We start from the raw sequence: 19,541 nt of genomic DNA, 5'->3' as shown, positions 1-19,541 counted from the left end.
AAATTATACAATGGCAAAGGCTCAGTGTAATGTAAATTCCCCCACAAAGTTGTCACAGCTACATGAACACAACCCAGTAGCGGGTCCAGAAGTAGGTGAGCTAGGATTTTACCCTTTAGTGACATCATTCTGCTGTCACCCGGGTGTTATGTTATATAAATATTTCTTTTCAAACTAAAAGAAATTGTACAGAACAAAAGTTTGAGAGTTTAAGATCCTTAAATTAAGCTACATAACGTAGAAAGTATAACAGTGCATTAACAAGGGGGCAAGAAGCGAACAGAAATCAATTCAGCATGTGTCTGACCAATGAGGTATGATTTGGAGTTAACACACACACACACACACACACACACACACACGCACGCGCGCGCACACACACACACACACACACACACACACAGCCGTGACAGGAGAGGCTGGGAGACCTTTCCAGAACAGGAAAAAAGAAAGGTCATCAGTGTCCTGTCAGTGACCATCTTGGATACTTTTAGAGTTGTTTGTGATGCTCCCAAAAAGACGTCATGGATGAAATGAGTATGTAGAAACTTTGAGGCTGATTGTAATCCTGAAAAGAGCCTGATGGAGAAACCCCACAGACAAAGCCTGGTTTGGAGGGTGTGGGGGGGTGAGCGGGAAGAGGGTCGAGGGACGTGGCGGGGAACTGTGTGTGCATTTGCGGGGAGGAAGCTGGATGGGTGTATAAAGCAGCTTTGCCTCTTTGTGTGATTCGGTAAATAAACAGAAAATATGCTTCAGAACCACAATGTCAGTTACTAGCTGCCCAAAGGATGTTTTCCTTTGCTGGTCTGAGGAAATGTGGCAGGTGATTAGCTCTGTGTTCTCACCGCTCTCCAGTCATTCCCCCGCCCTCCTTCAGCCGTGATACGGGGGAGAGAGAGCATATATCGTTCCTGTAAATGAAACACGCACCAGGGCAGGCATACGCATTTGATAGTGTTAATCGCCCCGGATGTTTCTGTGTTAACTGACTTTGAACTGCTTATGGGTGGTAGTCGCCGCGGGCTGTGATTAGATAAATGGATGCAAATGGTAATTGTAACTGATGAATGATTGATGATGCCTTTATGTGTGTCTCATTCTGCACCCTTGGAAGCAGCCCCTGGCCTCCCAGAAATGTAGCCCGTAACCAGAGGATGATGATCAGTCTAAAACTTAGGCTCCAGTTGGTTTTCTTGGCAGGGTTGGGGTCGGGGGGAGGCGAGAGTGTGCAGCACAGCAGCTCTGGCATGTTCTGGGAAAACTGGGGCACTTTTCTCTGGCCTCTGTCTATCCCCAGTTTCACTACTTCATGTGCCAGATCACTGCAAGTTAGAGTAAGAGGGCCAGGGATGGGGTCTGGGTCTCAGCATGGGGACTTAGAAAATCTAGCCAGTGCCGCATTGCTGATTTCTGAATTAAAGACATCCAGCACTAGACAGCTAGGCAGCCTGGGGTGGGTACTGAGCCTATAGCTCTTGGTTTAAGGATCACAGGCCTACATTAAATAATAATAATAAATATATGTACACATACACATATATTTAATTTAGTACAGCATTTCCTAAATTTTAGAACACATTAAATAGATCATCTGATGCTGTTCAGATCCGATGGTGATTCTTGGCATCTCTCCAAACAGGGTGGGTGTGTGTGTGTGTGTGTGTGTGTGTGTGTGTGTGTATGTGTTGGGGGAAGACCTATTTTGATCATGTTTATTGAGTGTATTTGACTTTCTTAAGCAAAAACACGAGCAACATATACATCAGGGTGGAAAAAAACAGAAGCATGAACAGGAATTAAGTAAGGCTGCTGTGACATTCCAGTGGTACATCAGAAGTTTCATCAACATATTCAAGATTTCCTTTCTTTTTCCTCTCTGAATCCAGAGAATGAATCCTGTCTCTTTGGCCCATCTATCTGAACTCTTGTCCAACCCCAGAGATTGCAGCTGAAGTGAGGTTGTCAAGAATGCAAACATGAACTGATGAAAAATTAGAATGTAGATTGCCAAGAAGCCGATTTATGAAATGAGGCTTACTGAGGACCTACTGCATATTCAGCACTGTTTTCTCTGCTGGTTCCCGGTATCTGGGAGCCAATCATCCTGGGCAGAAGGAAGGAAGTGGGGGGTTGGGGGGACCAGAGCAGAAGTAGGCCTGGAGCCCGAGGACCAGCGTCCGGTCACATCTCCTTCCTGGTGCAGTTTATATGACCTTGAAGAATCCTGTATTTCCAGCTTTTTCTAAGGTGAGAATCTTATTATTTTTCTTTTTTTCTTTCTTTTTTCTACTGTCAACTTTTTTCCACAAAGAGTTTGGCAGAACTTAACAATAAGTCGTCTAAAATAAAATGACAAAATAGAGGAAGAAGTCAAAACTCCAGTAGAAATCAGACGCAGATATGTAGGACAAAAAGCACATAATTTTAACAATGCAGGCATGTTGCAAAATTCAAAAAAGATAATATATGGAAATCTCTTTACACTTTTAAGGGTATTAACTGCATGGTATTTTGCATAGTTACAGATTCAGGGGCAAGAACTTGGAGCCAATAGACTCTTACTGTTTACAAAGTTTTGTCTTCGGTTGATGGTATTGTTTTTTAAAGAATTGACCAATACCTCCTTACTAAAAGCGGACTTTGATTTGAGTGAAAATCCAAATCATCACTAAAGACAGGTAGAGAAGTGGACTCCATGGGCTCAAACCAAGGGTCACTGAAAGGCAGCAGGAAAGCAATAAAACCATCAGGAAGGAATGCACTAAACCGTTCTTGTCTGCTAACCACTTTTTAATTTTTCTTAAGCCTGGTCATTTCTTTTTTTAGTGGGTAGAAACAGTTTGGCAAGAATCATAAGGAAACATGTGGTTTCCGTTTCCGACCAGAAGTCGGTAGATTCTTGTCTCCTCTGGTCCCCGTATGGCCTTTGCAGGGATGCTGACGACTTTGGCTTTTGTTGTGGGTAAGGTGGGAAGACCTGGTTTCTCCTCTGGCTTCCTGCACGACTTCCTCTTTATCTCTGGTTCTCCATCCTTTGAACACGCCCTGCCCGTGCGTGGTTCTTGGGCCTTGATCCTGCTTAGTTATTCTCCGAGCTTCCTGGTGTTCGGTGTCTGGCATGCCCAGTGGTTATTGTTTTCAGTACTTCTGGTCCTTTCTCTCCTCCTCCTCCTGGGATTCCCATAATGCTTGCTACACCTTTCCTGCTTGGGTATTCAGCTTTCTGGTTTTTTTTTTTTTTTTTTCCTGTCCCTGTTTGCTTTGCTTTTCAGTATTGGAAGATTCTGGTAATATCTCCTCAAGCTCAGAGACTCTTTCCTCAGCCATGTCCAGTCCAGCAGTGTTGCCGTCAGAAGCCTCCGTTGTCGCTGCCACAGTGTTTTGACTTCCGCTACTTACTTTGGGTTCTTAGAATTTTTATCTCTCTCCGCACATGGCCCGTTTCTTCCTGCATGCTGTTGACTTTCTCCTTAGAGGTCTGAGGATATTAATCAAAGTTGTTTTAAATTCCTGCACCCCTACCATATTGAGCCTCGTTCTGATCCTTGCTCTGTCTCTTCAAACTATTGTTGTTTGGTTTTGGTTTTTTGCCTTTTAACATACCTTGTAATTTTTTCTTGATAGCTGGACCTGATATACTGGGTAAAAGGAGCTGCTGTAAATAGGCCTGTAAGGTGGTGGGGAGGTGTGGGAGGAGATGAACATTCTAGCGATTAGGTCTGTCAGTCTAGTCTGTCAGTGAGCCTGCGCCTCTGGACTGTGCACTCCACACACAGGCTCCTCAGGTGTTTCCCCCCTCTCCCCACTTTGGCGGGACAGGATGGCTGATGCGGGCTGGGGCTCGGGATTTCCCTTGCCTCCCGGTCACTTGGGCTCTGATGGTATCTCCACAGGCTAAGCTCTGGTTAAGTACTTCCTCCTGAGGGCAGGCCTTGTTGAAGAGAAAAAACAGTGCGCCGCTGTATTTCAAAATGGCCCATTTTCCCTTCCCCCTGCCAGAAGCACAGCGGGACTTTTCTCTGGTATCGACTGTGGGAATCTGGTCAGGCTCCTGGAAGTGAAACTCACAGAAAATACGGTGACTCCCCATGACTGGGTCGCCCTGGAGAGTTTTCATCCCTCAGCCTTGTCCACACTGAGGCTCCAGCAGTTCATCTGATATAGTTCAGGTTTTCTTATGAGGCACTGGCCCCCACGGAGGTGTGGGCTTGAAGGTTCCGCCCTGGTGAGATCGGATTCTCTGTGTTCACCCATTGGTCTCAATTTGGGAGCAGCAGTTTACCCTTTGACCTCCCTTCCCTTAAGGATCTGAGAAGCGTTGTTGCTTTTCCAGTTCATCTTTCTACTTTTTGGGACAGAGTTGAATCGGAGGATTTTAAGCAAAGGAACAACCTATCTGACTGACATTTTACAAGGAATACTCGGGCTGCCATATTGTGAAAAGACTACAAGTCAGCAAAGGCCAGTGTGTCAGGCCTCCGCTGTGTCTAGACTTGTTGAATTATTGAAACATCATTATATTTGTACAAACTGCAGCTCACTGTTCTGAGATGTGAGGGATAATGGGAGTTTCTAGGCCATCTGTGGCTGTGAGGTTCATCAGGACATCTTGCATGGAGTTCAAGGGAACCTTGGGAAGTCTGAGCACACGTGTCTCTAGATGGACATATGGGGGTTGGGGAAGCATTAATAAGATGCTGAAAAATGCTGGGTTTTATTCTAAATCTCACCTTTTTTTATAAGACAAACATCATTCAGCAGTTGCCGAGTTAGGTAGTCAATTTTTTTTAAGTTTATTTGTTTATTTTGAGAGAGCAAGCGAGCGGGGGAGGGGCAGAGAGAGAGGGAGAGACAGAATCCCAAGCAGGCTCCACACCCTCAGCGCAGAGCCCAGTGCAGGACTTGAACCACAAACCATGAGATCATGATTTGGGCTGAAATCAAGAATTGGATGCTTAGCTGAGCCACTTAGGCACCCTGCAAGCCTCTTAATTCATTTTTAAATGTCATTGATGATCAAAAGAAATCTTAAGGTTGATTTGGGGTATAAAATTAGTGCCTCACTCTGAATCAGAACAGAGCCCTGTGACTTCAGTTCACACAGTCGTTCTGGACTCCGGCTCCTTCCACCTGCCACTCTACCATTCCTGGGTGCAGCTTTGACGTGCTGGTACCCCAGGCGGCTAGCACTGTGTCCCGTTAGTGTGCCAGGCCAGCAAGGTAGAAGTAAAGGAGCAAAGGCATCGGCTGTCTTTTTAAGGAAATATCCCTTAAGTTGCTACAAAACCTCTGCATGGATGTTTTTGCAAGAGAGTCTGAGAAATGTCATCTCTGTTAGCGAGAGCTGTGAATCCAGATAAAAATCAGCGGTTCTTTTATTCTGGATGAAGACAAAAACGTGTATCGGGACAATAAGCGGTTTCCACCCAGCCTCTGAATGACGCAGGGAATAGACGTTTGCTTGTTGTTAACCTGGGTCAAGACGAGAAATGTGGAAGACCGTTGGGTAGTTGCTGAATTGAACTTACAGTTTGGCTCCGTGTATTTTCCTATAAGCAACTTTCCCTGGGCCACTAGAGCCATTTATTTTTAAATCCATCCTCTATTTAAACTGCTGGCGTTCACACAGATTCTATAACTCAACCCCAGACGGCTGTTTCCGACCAGACTTGGGACCATCCAGATCCATAGTCTCGGGGGTTGTATTCTGTTCCACAGGAGACCTACCACTGTGCGATGAGAGGAAGGTGGTGTAGGAAGGAGTGGGGACGCGAAAAGAAAGAGAAAGGAAGGAAAGAAAAGGATTCCTACAGAGTCATTGTATACATAGGATGAAAGTAGGAAAGCGAGGATTCTCCAAACCCCGAGAGCCAGGTGAAGCCCTGGTGACATGAATTGGATTCTCAGCTCCCCGTATGTTTTGCAAAAGTAAAGGGAAGATGGGTGGGAGGGAATTGAGCCGTCTGCATAAGAGCCTAGTAATCTGGCTGGATATTGTGAGTCACCCGCTCATTACTCAGAAACCCCTGTCAGGCTCTGTCAGATGTCTACTCACACTTTTTTTTCCCTTCCCACTTATTTGGGGTCTTTTCTTCCCTGTTTAGTTTAAATATGAAGAAAAGACTGGGGGCAGACAGGTTTCTCTTGTATCCTGAGTCAGGATGTCCGTCCCGTCCGAATGCGAAAACTCCGGTAAGGGAGACGGACCCTTGGTCGGCAGTTCAGGCACGGGTTCGGGGTTCACGGCCCAGAGCCCCACAACCCTCTGTCATCTGTGGCGGATGACCTGACAGCTACTCTGCGGAACTAGGAGAAGCAAACTCAACTTGGGAAGAATAAACGCAAAATATGTAAATGAACTGGAAACCAAATGCTGTTTCGTTTCGACACTTAGTAAGAAAAAATGCTCACCTACCTGGGTTTGAATTTGGGCCGTCTCCATCACGTGCGTGTGTGTGTTACGCTGGATGGAGCTCCAGACGGCTCCGTTTCTTTCCAGTCTTTGTTCCGCGGCTACTAGAGCAAGATTCACAGCCTAATAGGTTCAAGAAGTGAGGGACGTTTTCTATCTTCTCTACTTGTTGCGAGGAAAACCACTTACAATGTGGACTGAAGAATATATTTACATTCTTCCAGCCACCTGCTACATTTTTGTCTCTTTTTTTTAACCTTGCTACCACCTTTTTTATCTCTTTTTGTTTCAGTTTATTATCGCAATTCATAAAAGAGTATGCGGAGCTTGGCTGATCTGATAACTAATTCAGAAAACAGTGTCAGCCTATCGTGAAGAAATTACCCGAAAAGAATCTTGAAAACTAGAACCGTGCCTTTTGCATTCTTGTCCCTGCTCAGCTGCGTTCAGCATGGGCTTCCGCTGGTCTAGCCTGGATCTGTACGTAGCTGTGATGGTTTTTTCTGCTTGTATCTAGGAGCATAATATATTACTTAACAAAGTAGCTTCTAAGTATAAAGGCCTTGATTAAAAGAATATAATCATTTCGCCTACAAAACCACCGTACCCACATTTCCACCACATCCCCGCCCCTTCAGGATTCTGAAGGTGACACTCTTTGTACTGTGGGTGGGACAGGTGAGCCAACAGACTCTTAGAGTCACTTTTATAATTTGTCATTAAAATTTCTGTCTATGTGAGCCCAGCTCTGGAATAACCATCCAGTGATTACAGTCTGATTATTTCAAAGGCTGTTTTAAAGAATTTAAAAATGTATCTATCAAAGGATGTTTAGGAAGATTAACTTCCAATTTAAAGTAAATGAAGAATGGCTTTGGGAAAGGATGCAGAAATCCCAGGGGCCTAAGGGAAACACGGAAAGGAAGGAAGGCACTTCTTTTTCAGGCCCTTGTTCCTTTGAATTTTAAACTTGTCTGAATTCTGTTGCTGTTTTCAGCTATCACGTTGATCTAGGAGAAGCAAATGGGGCACTTAGAGTCTCATTCCAGACCGGAACTGCCTCTAGATTGATTGGTAACAATGGCAAGGTGGCTGAAGAGAAGGAACTGAGTGCCTTTGTTTCTTCCTGACCACAGGTGTGTCTGTCCATTTAGTCTGTGCCAAGTACAGAAATAGCAGGTGCACACGGTTGAGGGATGTCGTGACCGGAGTTTTGTGCTTCTAGGAAGGCCAGGAACACTCCCTCCTGCCCCGTTTAGCACCACGGGATTGTCAGTTATTCTCCCAACTCTGCCTCTGGAGATCCACTCATTCTGACATTTCAGTTCAAGTCAGTGAACAAATGTATTTTGAATCCAACCCTTACGTACCGCCCTGAGAATTGTAAAGGATTCAGAAATTAATGAAGGTGGTCCTATCCAGGAATTTCCAATCCAGGGGATGGGCACACATATTTTGTAAGAACGTATGTTGCATGATTTCTAACTTCAAACCAAAAATAAGAACTAAAACCAAACATAGAAGTAAACAAAATTAATTGCAAACTTAAAAAAAGAGGATAAAAAATATATATATACTGACTACAAGAGATCCATTTAAAGTGAAGTGACCTAGAAAGGTTAAATGTAAACCAGGTTAAAAGCACTAACAAGAATAAAGCTGTTGTTGAAATTCCTATTAGGTATAGTTGGATTCAAGATAAACTATGTCGAGAGAGATGGATGAGGAATTTATAATATTTAAGGACATAATTAGGGTATAAGTATATACACAAATACCACTGCACCAAAATCCATACGCATATATTATATGAAAGTGAAAGAAACTGACAGAAATACAATGGTGATTAGAGGCTTTAATTAACCTCTGTCAGCTTGTGACAGATCAAGAAAGCAAGCAAAAAGAGGTGTAAAAGATATGAATTATAATTAGTAAGATGTACATAACAGATTGATATATGTTTATTTGTTATGTATATGAAATACAAACACAGCTTATAAGCGTATGACTAAAATAATGATAACAGAACTACTTTTTAAACCACTTTGGAAGTTCACAAAATTAAATGCCAAAAAATTTCCATTTTTGTCCCTGAAATAAAATTATACATTCTACATTCTGAAACAATACAATAAAACTACAATTTGTAAGAATTCATTAATTCATAACAACACATTATGGTAAGTAAAAATGTACTCTTTAACAACTCTTGAGTCAAGAAGAATATTTATACATTATAAGAATTGAAAAAAATCCCCTGCATATCACAGGCTACAGTAAAGTTTGCTTAGGAAAATATATAGCTTTTAACACTTGCATTCTAAAAATGAATTTGTTTTCGTGGTGTCTGGGTGGCTCTGTCGGTTAAGCGTCCGACTTCAGCTCAGGTCATAATCTCACAGTCCGTGAGTTCAAACCCTGCATCAGGCTCTGTGCTGACAGCTCAGAGCCTGGAGCCTGCTTCAGATTCTGTGTCTCCCTCTCTCTCTGCCCCTCCCCTGCTCATGCTGTGTCTCTCTCTCTCAAAAATGAATAAATATTAATTTTAAAAAATTAAAAAAATAAAAATGAATTTGTTTCTAACTCAAGAAGCTACAAATAGAATAATACAGTGTACCTAAGGAAGTCAAATGAAGGAAATAAAAACTATCAAAGGAGAGATTAAAAATGACAGAATTGTTCAGGTAGTCAAAAAGCTGGTTCTTAAAAATAGAGAACAAGAAACCCCGAGCCCGTGGACCATCAGAAAACAAAAGGGGAAAGCACAAAAAGTAATAGAAATGTAAAAGGACAACCATAGTTACAGTAGAGATTAAATGAAACAAGTAATGTGCAAGCATCTACCAGGTACATTGAAAGCTGTATTTATTGCAGCAAGAATATGGCCCTGTGGGGCAGGCCCAGAGTCCTTTATTGAGAGCAGAATTGAGAAGGAAATGTAGATTTACACCTGCTGAGATTGTGAAACATCCCCAAAAGAATAGGACACTAGGTTTATAAACGTCTGATTAGATCTTAGAATAATTTCCCTTCCCATCTCTCTTGAAATGGCTACTCTCTCATGAGGGAGAAAGCTGCTCATTGAGAAACCATTTTTCATTTGGAAGGTAAATTTTAAAGCCGGATATAAAACTGCACATGCTATGACTGGACTGTGCAAAACAAAAAATCACATCCGTGCATAAAGATCGAAAGTGGGAAAATATCTAAGATTATGAGTGATTTTTCTTATTTTCAGCCTTTCCAAAATACTGTTCGTGTAACAGAAACGCAGGACACAATAAGGTGTCTCCTGTATAGGAGCCCAAATTTTGAACACTTCTCCGCTTTGTCCTAGTAAAGTGACAAAGTGCATTCTCCTCAGCATTAGCGAATTGTAGCTGCTGTCAAGTGACTCCTTCATAAGCCACCCAAGTCAGCCATTTCCTTAGTTGAATGCATACTCTTGGGTTGTTATTCTTTACCGACTGCTAGGGCAGTCCTCAGCCTCACAGGAGGGCAGTTCAGGTGAGAAATCAGCAGTTCAAACTCCATTCATATATTTTGTGGGAAACAGAGCGCATTTCCTAGTAAACTGAAAGACTCTAACTAGCGGAGTAATTCCAGCATTCTTTCTTGAATTCCCTTGAGGTAGAATGGACCGGACGACCACTCTGGGCACTCCACTAGAGGTGATAGATACTGGGAATGAATCTGATCTTGGACTTTCAGGGGTATTAGTTGGGATGACTGTTGGATGCTTCAGTCTCTGGCACAGCGTGCAGGGAAGCAAACATTCTATCATATATCCAAGACTGTCTTAGCCTTTTCATAAATAAAATGATTCATTTTGCAGCTGGCAACTAAATTGCTCATTTTAAAATGTCTTGGGAATTTGTTGAGGTTGGCAGCCGTACTACTTATCTGAAGATGCCACGGAAAATTCTCATTTGCTGCCAATCCTGTGTTTTTGTGAGCGAGAGTTATCTATTTTGTGATAGAAAGGAGGAAATATTGCCCTAAGTTTTGGTTATATTTAGTGTGTCATTATAACTTTTGGTCTTATTAATACTTAGATGATTTTGGATAGAGTACTCTCAGAATATTTTTGCACATCATTAAAAATTATATATCATGTCAGGAATTGGATGAATTGATGACAACTTGGATAAAATATGACCTACTTTGCATATATATAAATATTTCAAATACTGTATTCAGGGAGAAAAGTGTAGCATTTTTTTCCTGTTTCTTTACAGTTACTTGTACTTAGAAGGACAGTCACAAACTTAAGGCAGCACTGCTTTAGTTTATACCGTTAGTAATTACCACAAAATCTCTTCATCCAGGATAAAATATTACATTGCATCACTTAAAGAAAAACCTACTACTCTATCACTGTCTTCCACCTCACAAATAAAATCTTCAGAAATCTTCTCTTCTGGTTTCCATGCCACTTACCATCCTTGTCATTGATTATGAACTCCTACAAAATAAATATAAAATTTTAAATCATCATTAAAAGTTATCTTTGCAACCACTATTTGGTCAAAGTAATGAAACATAGAAAATGAAGTCCCATCATGATCTAACTGCCATAGGTTATTGCTTCTGAAAATTTGGTATTTCTCTTCCTGGAATTGTATGCCTTCATTATTGTTACTGTTTGTGTGTGTGTGTGTGTGTGTGTGTGTGTGTGTGTGTGTGTATGATACATTGTGAAAGGTCATTTCTCTCTTGCAGCTTTTAAGATTTTCCTTTGGGCATTGTCTTTCTTCGTTTTGATCGTGAAGTGTCTGTGAGTCTCTTAGATTTCATCCTACTTAGAATCCCCTGAGCTTCTTGGATGTCTATATGTATATTTTTAACTAAAAAAATGTTCATAATACATATACTCTTTTATACATGCTTTTTTGACTGAAAACATGTGATGTATTCTTAAATATACTGCCCTATGTTACAAAAAGAGAGCCAACAAATTGGTTTAGTGCACACATAGTATGATGTTGTTTAGAGCCACCATGATATATTAAACTAATTCCAGTTTGAAATATATGTGGATTATGTTTAGATTTTTTTTATTATTATTACAGTGTTGTAGTCACAACCTTTGTACATGTATTTGTGTCAACAGTCAAGAGAACTCCATGTCCAGAAGTGAGATGGTTGGATCATGGGATATATCTACATTTATATTCATATAGATATTGATACACACTTGCCAAAATGAATTTTCTTTGTCAATCTAGTGGAGGAAATTGTCGTTTTAATTATTTGGGAAATTATTACTTAATTATCAGGGAAATAGGGCATCTTTTCTTATAAGGCGTAAAAAATTTTTTCATTGCCTGCTCATTGTCTTTGCCCCTTTTTTTGTTGGATTGTTCATCTCAGTTGTGTGAACAGACTTCTCTTAGGGATATTGAACTTCCATGTAGTGTAAATTTATTTGTAGTTTGTGTTCTGACATGGTGCACTTATGTGCTCATTTTACCCCAGAAAGTTTTGAATCATTTAAAGAAATTTTTTGAAATGCACAAATGTAGAAAAATAATTCTCACATATCTACCATTCAGAACTCACAGTTCTTTAAGTTTTAGTTTCGTTTGTTTTAACTTAAAGAAATAAAACATTTCATACATTGCCAAGAAAAGCTAGTCCTCCTGACCACCACCCCAGACCTCATTTATCTATCTTCTTGAGTGGTAAAATGCGCTCCATAAGCCTCTAAAACTTGTTACGTACTTGTGAATGCTTGCATGTGTTTTTATACATAAAGTGTCTCTTGTAAATGAGGGCAAGTGTTATATAATATTCAGACTTTTATTACTGAACAGCTTGTTTTTGAGATTGATTCTTTTAGATATATATAAATTTAGCTAAAGATGTTTAATTTTTAAGCACCCAAATTTAGTAGTCTTGAATGTCTTATCTGTAATAGACTTTCTTCCTGTCAAAGTATAAAATTATCCGAGTTTCTTCTTTTTTTCCCTATTTTTTGTTCTCATTTAAAATTTTGATGTGAATCATTTGAAATTCATTTGAGGGTTAGCAGTAATGTAAGTAGGGAACTGATGTCATTTTCTCCTCCAAAGTGCTGGCTGGTTTGCCTCCAGCTCATTCATAGTTCATCATGTGCTTACCAATTGAAAACATTGCCTTTATCAAGTATACAGTATCCAAGTACATATGATCAGGCTCTGAGATTTTTCTATGCGGTTTTTCCTGTCCCTATACTGTTTTTGGTAAGTATAGCTCATTCTTCCACACACTTCCCTTGCTGTGCTAGTTATGCCTTAAATGAGCTTTAGAATTGTTTTATCATGTTCCTAAAAGAAAATCTTATTTTTATTACAATCTCACTGAATTTATAACTATGATTAAGGGAATTTTTCATACTTTTAATTTGTTCTCCATGAACATATTCATTTATTTGCATGTTCTTTCATGCCCCTTTGGTAAAATTTTATAGCTTCCTTCATATAAGTTCAGTAAATTTCTTCCCAAGCTCATGTATAAAAATTTTTGGTTGCAGTTGAGTGTAAAATCTTAGCTTTCATTGTATTTTCATATTTTCTGTCTTGGTAATATTTGTATATTATTTAACTTTATCAAACACTCCAGTTGTTTCCAGTAGTTTTTAGTTGATTATCATAGGTTGTATAGGTTTGCCGTCCATATATCTTCTTTGGCAAATAGTGTTACTTCAAATCAGTGGTTCGCATCTGGGGCAGTTTTGCTTCCCATGGGACCACTGGCAGCATCTTGAGACCTTTTAGGTTGTCACTGCTAAGGTGTTGACCTCTACTGGGCAAGACTAGAGAGGCTGCTAAACACCCTGCACGTACAACTCAGCCTTCAGTGTGTGATCAGTATCCAACCCAAAATGTCTGTAAATACCAAACCAGAAAAAACCATGGTTCAAATCTTTGGCCTATTTTGTATTGGATTGTTGGTCTTGATATTAGTGAGCTGTGGGAGCTTTTTATGTATATTCTAGATATGCGTCCCCTTTTTGGATATCTGTTTTGCAAATACTGTCCTGTCTGTGTCTACCTTTTCATTTCCTTAGCAGTCTCTGATGAAGATAAAAAGTTTCACATTTTAGTGAAATCAAATTTAGGGGCACCTGGGTGGCTCAGTCAGTTAAGTGTCCAACTTCAGCTCAGGTCATGATCTCACAGTTCATGGGTTCGAGCTCCGTGTCGGGCTCTGTGCTGACAGCTCAGAGCCTGGAGCCTGCTTCGGATTCTGTGTCTCCCTCTCTGTTTGCCCCTCTCCTGCTTTTGCTCTGTCTCTCAAAAATAAATAAACATTTTTAAAAAGAAATCAAATACATTGATTTTTATTTTATAATTCATGCTTTTTGTATCTTATTCAAGAAATCTTTGTCTAACCCAAGGTCAGTAAAATGTTTTCTTGTATTATTGTCTAAGTTTCATAGATTTTGCTCTTATATTTAGATCCATGATTCATCTTGAGTTAATTTTTGTAAATGATGAGTTAAGGCTTAAGGTTCATATTTTTGCAGATGGTTGTCCTATGTTTCTAACGTCATGTATTGAAATACCCCCCCCCCCACCAAGTGGATTGCCTTGAAATCTTTGTCGAAATCAATTGTTCATATATGTGTGGGGTTGTTTCTGGACTCCCCATTCTGTTCCGCTGATCTCTATGAGTAACTGTCTCCTGTTACTATAGTGTCTCAGTTATTCTAGCTTTATAATTAGTCTTAGAATCAGGTTGTGTAAATACTCTAACTTTGATCTTTTTAACAGTATTGAATCTTCTGGCCCAAGAACACCGAATAATTCTCCATTTGTTTAGGACCTAATTTCTCTCAGCAATGTTTTATAATTTTTGTTGACATCTCCTGTAATCTTTTATCAGATTTATCACTATTTTTCTTCAAGTAATATTAAATAATAACATGTTTTGAAGTTTTAATATTAGTACTATATTAGCTTACATCAAAAAAAGGATTTTTTTTCCTGTCTTTTCTCTTTTTTTTAAGATTTAGAGTAACAAATGGAGATGTTGTGCATAAAATGCTTTCCTCCTTAACTCTTAGTCAAATGCTACGCATCCATTTGAGATTCTACAGGGGAAGGACCTTTCCTCCACCCTCCTAGGTTCTGTGGCAGGAGCCTGAGAATTAAAATGACAGAAGACAGATGAACAAGAAAAAAGCATACAGATTTTAGGTGATGTCAGTTTTTTATGTGCACATGGAAGCTTTCCTATAAAAAAAAATGAAGACCCAAAGAAATACGTAGGCCTGAGAGTCTATATACCATTTTAACAAAGAACAATAAATTGTGGAGGCTTGTCAAGACAAAGGGAAAAGGCGTTTGGGCTAAGGGCAGTAAATTGTGGGAGAGTGACTAGGAAATATATGGAGGGAAACTAGTGGAAGAAAAGGGTTATTTTATTAGGTCTGTTTATACAGATTTGTCTTGGCATCAACTCCTTGGCTCCAGTAGTAGGAATGTTCTCTTCACGGTGCAGGGAAGCCCCTGACTCATGGGAAATGTACGCCCTGCTTTCAGGTACAAAGCCGGAGGTCAGAGAGCCCTTCCTGCACCTGCTATTTCTTAAGTACCTTCAGCTCAAAATAATCCGTGTGTCAGAGTGGCCTGTTTTGGGTGACATGTTCTGATTCCCTTCAAGTTGTGGCTCTTCTCCATGTCTCTAGATGCAGTTTTCCTACAAAATGCCAATATAGTAAATGTTAGAGCAATTATTCTCTCTTCAGTTAATTTGATAAACACTAACTTCCACTCGTCTTTATTTATTTATATTGGGCTATTACCGAATTTAATTAAATCTCTTATGAAATTGACCTTATTTTACCTTCAACATTTCATGCATCTTGAGGCTTCTCTTGATAGCACATGGCACGATGCCTCACACACCTCATGCATAGGGCATGGAACTCGGTCACTGACGCTTGAGTGCCGAAAGACCGCTTTCCATAAGAAACCTTAAAATAGAATTATTTCACTGAGGTAGGATATTTTAGGATAAACATTGCTTATAATGTTCTTGGCTAGCTTATTGATGATCTGACAATTCACTGACAATTAATTATTAAATCACTGTTTCTCTAAAATACATGTCTGACAGTCATTTCCTTTGGAGAAACAGAAGGATATGGTGAAATAACATCAAAATGATAAATCACGGCAAGACTGGTAACATTCTTTTTCAACAGACTGAATATAAAGGTGCCTGGAATTTATTTTCTGCGGCTTTAAACTCGTACCAGGTGTGATGAAACATAAAAGCTGTGCATCTCAGTCACTTCACATAGATATGGTACTTACCCTAAAATGGACTCTTGCAATTAAAGTTCTGGTGTGCTTTATACCAGAAAGAATGTTGCTGCTAGTAGGGGAAGGCACTAGAATGCTACTGAGGAACAAAAAACTTAGACGCAGAGGAACCATCTTGACAAAGAAAAAACCTGTACATACTCGTTTTAACACTCAGATAACAGAGAATTTTAAATTAAGAGCCAGAAAGTGAGCGTGACAGTTAAGCTGGCCAGACCAACCTCCAGGAAAGCCTGCACTCACTGGGGGCTTCTCCTGTCGGACACCATCATCCACCAGTGGGCACACGCTGAGCGGTGACTGGGATACAGGTATTTGTAGGTCTGGACCTAGATGCAGGTGTACAGAAGGATGTACACATATGTGCCCATTTAACAAAGTTTATACTAGGGAAATCAGTCAAAGATTGAGGGCAAAATTTAAGTAGGGGGGAAAAAAAGAATAGAAAGTTATAATGGACCATCCCCATAAGAGCATCGGGTTTTGTTTGTTTGTTTGTTTTTGTTTTTGTTTTTATCAGTTGCTGATGAAGCCATCTAGCTCCTTCCCTGCCAGTTGGACTGGACTCCCTTGCCAGGAGCAGGCAGAGGTAGCACTTGAGAGGGAGTCCTCGGGTGGCCTAAGAAATGGTACTTAGTGCCTGAGGAAGACTTTGGCTTCTAGTGTAAAAATGCTGGTCAAACTAACAACTGCACCAAAAGACTACAAGTTTGTCTCCCCAGAGCAGGAGAAACTCAGTTGGCCTGACAAACTGAAGTTGTTGGTATTAATAAGGAACAGGAAAAAGTAGTGATATTTCACATCTGAAAATAATTCATTGATTTATCAGCACTCTGAAAAGCCTTTCAATAAACAAAGTGTATTATTAGAGATGGTGCTTTATCACAGCCAGAAAGACTTGACATACCTTTTATTCTCCACTTCTTATGATGTTATATATTATATTCTAAAGCATGCCTTAAATAATGATTTTTAAAATAAGCTCATTTAGAAATTATGCTGGTGACATAGTAATGTTTTATAGGTTAGACTTTTTTTCTCCCCCTCTTCATCAAAAAGTACAAACTCTTACAGTGCTACACTGATGAAGAATTGGTTGGTACCAGCCTCACGGCTGCTGTCTGAAGTAAAGGCAGGGCATGTGGAAAAATCAACAGCCCATCCCAAGTCCTCGGTAATAAGTGTTTCATCAGCAGAGGATGAATTGTGAGTGGATCACACAACAGTGGAACACTACCTTTGTGTCTTACTAGCACTGTTCTAGAGGATGATCGATATTTGCAGAGCTTTGGGGCTCAGTGAAACATCTTTTTAGGTAATAGTTTTAAAAGTCACTTTTGGGTTTCACTCCTACATCACAAAATAAATATTCTGAACCAGTCTTCTCACAAGTAGCTTAGATTATTTTTCTTCAAGGGCATTTATGGCATCCTTTTATTTTAGTTGATATTTTTCTGCCTGTTTTTACTGACTTTACATACTCTTAGCTTATTCTCATCCCTTTAGCCATTTGCCTCATATTATCTACCAAGTTGTAGCTGTTGTCCACGTCTGTAAACTTATGGGCCTGTTTTCCAGATTATTTGTGAAGTAAACAAACATCCTGACAATCAACCATTCATACCTTTTGCTGGGAGAATTGATCCCTTCTCTCTTCTAATGGAAGACCCAAGCTAATTTCCTGTTGAAGACCAAAGTCTTTATCCTGTCCCAAGGACACCAAACCCTACTCCCACCCAATTCTAGGAAGACCCAAGCTAATTTCCTGTTGAAGACCAAAGTCTTTATCCCAACTGCACACCAAACCCTACTCCTACCCAATTCTATGGTGAACCCAGAATGTTGTGGCCAACCAAAACAGAACAGCGAAAAACACTTCTTTGTAGAACCTTCACAACGGTCTTAAGAAAACCACCACACACACACATACACATATGTGGGTTTAACTGCTTCTCTCCTTACATTTCCTTTTCTGAGCCCTCAAAGAACTCAAGAATTTTAGTCAGGTATTTCTGTTTTGAGTCTGATTTATGAACTCTTCCTTGTCTGGCCAGGTGCCGGCCATATTCCACAATTCATAATCTGTCAACAGGAGTAATGGCCCATTTCCAAAGGTGAAGCGTAACATTTCTTTCTGCATGCATCCGATAAACAGATTGTGTGGCTGCTCAGTGATCTATCTGGAGTGGGCTGAAGAGCACATTAACCTTTCGGTACACCCCCATTTTCACTGTGGTTCTTTTCTTTTATGCTCTTCATTTTTCTTCATAAAAGGCGGACCTGATGAATAACACAACATCCAATCACTAGGGAGCAGATTGCCCGGAATCTGGAAGGTGAGTGGGCCGTGGTACCCAGTAAATTTCAAAGCATCTCAACCTTCAAACCTTTGCATAAAATGCCATTCGATGGGTATAAAGTTTCAGTTACGCAAGATGAGGAAGTTCTAGAGATCTGCCGTACATCGTGCCTACAGTTACGCGCTGTGCATTTAGAATTAACGGTACTGCATTGTGCATTTAAAATTTTGTTAAGAGGACAGGTCTCATGTTAAGTGTTCTTGGCACAATAAAAAGGAAGGAAGAAAAGAAAGCCATTGAGATTAAGAGGAGAATTTGGTTCGGTTTTGTTCTGGTTTGATTCCTCCATAGTGTGAGCTTCTTCTGTAACACTTGATGGGGAGGAATCCCGTGGCTCTTTTCTTGTCTCTGTTTCTAACACTAGACTATAGATGGGCCTTTGCCTTCTAGAATTTAGGAGGCCGACAGCTTCAGGAAGAACGTCTAAAATAGATAAGCTTCAAGTACGAGGCCCCATTTGTTTCATTGCCATGAATTCTTTGTGTATACTTGTGGGGTAGCTCTGCAGAGATAGAAAATTTCTGTTTTTCCAGGTTGGGACAGGACTGTAGGAGACAGTCAGTACACTGGCTGGTGTAGGCCAACCTAGCCAGCTGAGCAGGAGCACAGAGATGTAGACGATCTTGAATGGATGCATGATAGGAGGGGCACTCAAAAATCATCAGGCACAAATACTAAGATAATTCACTTTCCAGGCAATACAGGGACTCTAGATTCTATAAGGTTGATGTAAACTTACCCAAATTAATCATCTACATCTGTGTCTGTGCGTGTGTGTACAGCGTGTGTTTCACACTGGAGTGAAAGTCAAGCTTCAGAATTAAGAAGGAAATAAGTGAATTAAAGGGAGCAAGGGTATAGAATCCATTCCAGGAATGGGGTAACCAGAGAAAGCAAAATGAGATAGTTTGATCGCTAAAGAAGATATCAGTGACCAAATTGGTGACCAGAAGGTTTTTTTTAATTTTAATTTTTTTTTTAGGTTTGTTTGTGTATTTTTGAGAGAGACGCAGAGTGAGCAGGGGAGGGGCAGAGAGAGAGGGACAGAAAAAATTGCAAGCAGGCTCTGCACTGTTGGCACAGAGCCCGAGGTGGAGCTCAAACTCACAGACTGTAAGATCGAGACCCAAGCTGAAACCAAGAGTCAGACGCTCAACCGACTGAGCCACCCAGGCACCCCTATGTTATTTTTAATAATGAACCTTGGATTTCAAGAAGGAAGGAAGGAAGGAAAGGAAATGGGGGGAGAAGAGAGAATAATGGCATGTGAAAAGGAGGGCTTAATTTTTAAAAGAGTGGCCTACCTCAGTACTTCTTACTCTTTAATGTGTCTTGTTAAAATGCAGACTTTCATTCTTCGGTCTGAGGGGAGGCGGGGGATTCTGCTTTTCTAATGAGAACCCAAGTGATGCTGTGTTCTAGGCACTCAGGATCTAGCTGGGAGACCGCGTC

General features: G+C 40.4%; 1 protein-coding gene across 13 annotated transcripts in view; it reads left to right on the top strand.

Moving 5' to 3' along the window:
- The window catches only part of TPK1 (thiamin pyrophosphokinase 1), a 351,768-nt gene that overhangs the window by 293,591 nt on the left and 38,636 nt on the right, over nucleotides 1-19,541 (top strand). Inside the window, exon 10 of one of the 13 annotated variants that reach the window (XM_042974505.1) lies at nucleotides 18,004-18,065. The exons of the other annotated variants lie outside the window; for them this stretch is intronic. Within the exon in view, the coding sequence (XP_042830439.1) occupies nucleotides 18,004-18,020 (17 nt within the window). The 3' untranslated portion in view covers nucleotides 18,021-18,065. The remainder of the gene's footprint in view (nucleotides 1-18,003; nucleotides 18,066-19,541) is intronic. 13 annotated transcript variants of the gene reach the window in all.

This window comes from Panthera tigris, chromosome A2 (genome assembly GCF_018350195.1).
Source record: "Panthera tigris isolate Pti1 chromosome A2, P.tigris_Pti1_mat1.1, whole genome shotgun sequence".
Lineage (NCBI taxonomy): Eukaryota > Metazoa > Chordata > Mammalia > Carnivora > Felidae > Panthera > Panthera tigris.
This window is presented reverse-complemented; position numbering and strand designations above follow the sequence as displayed.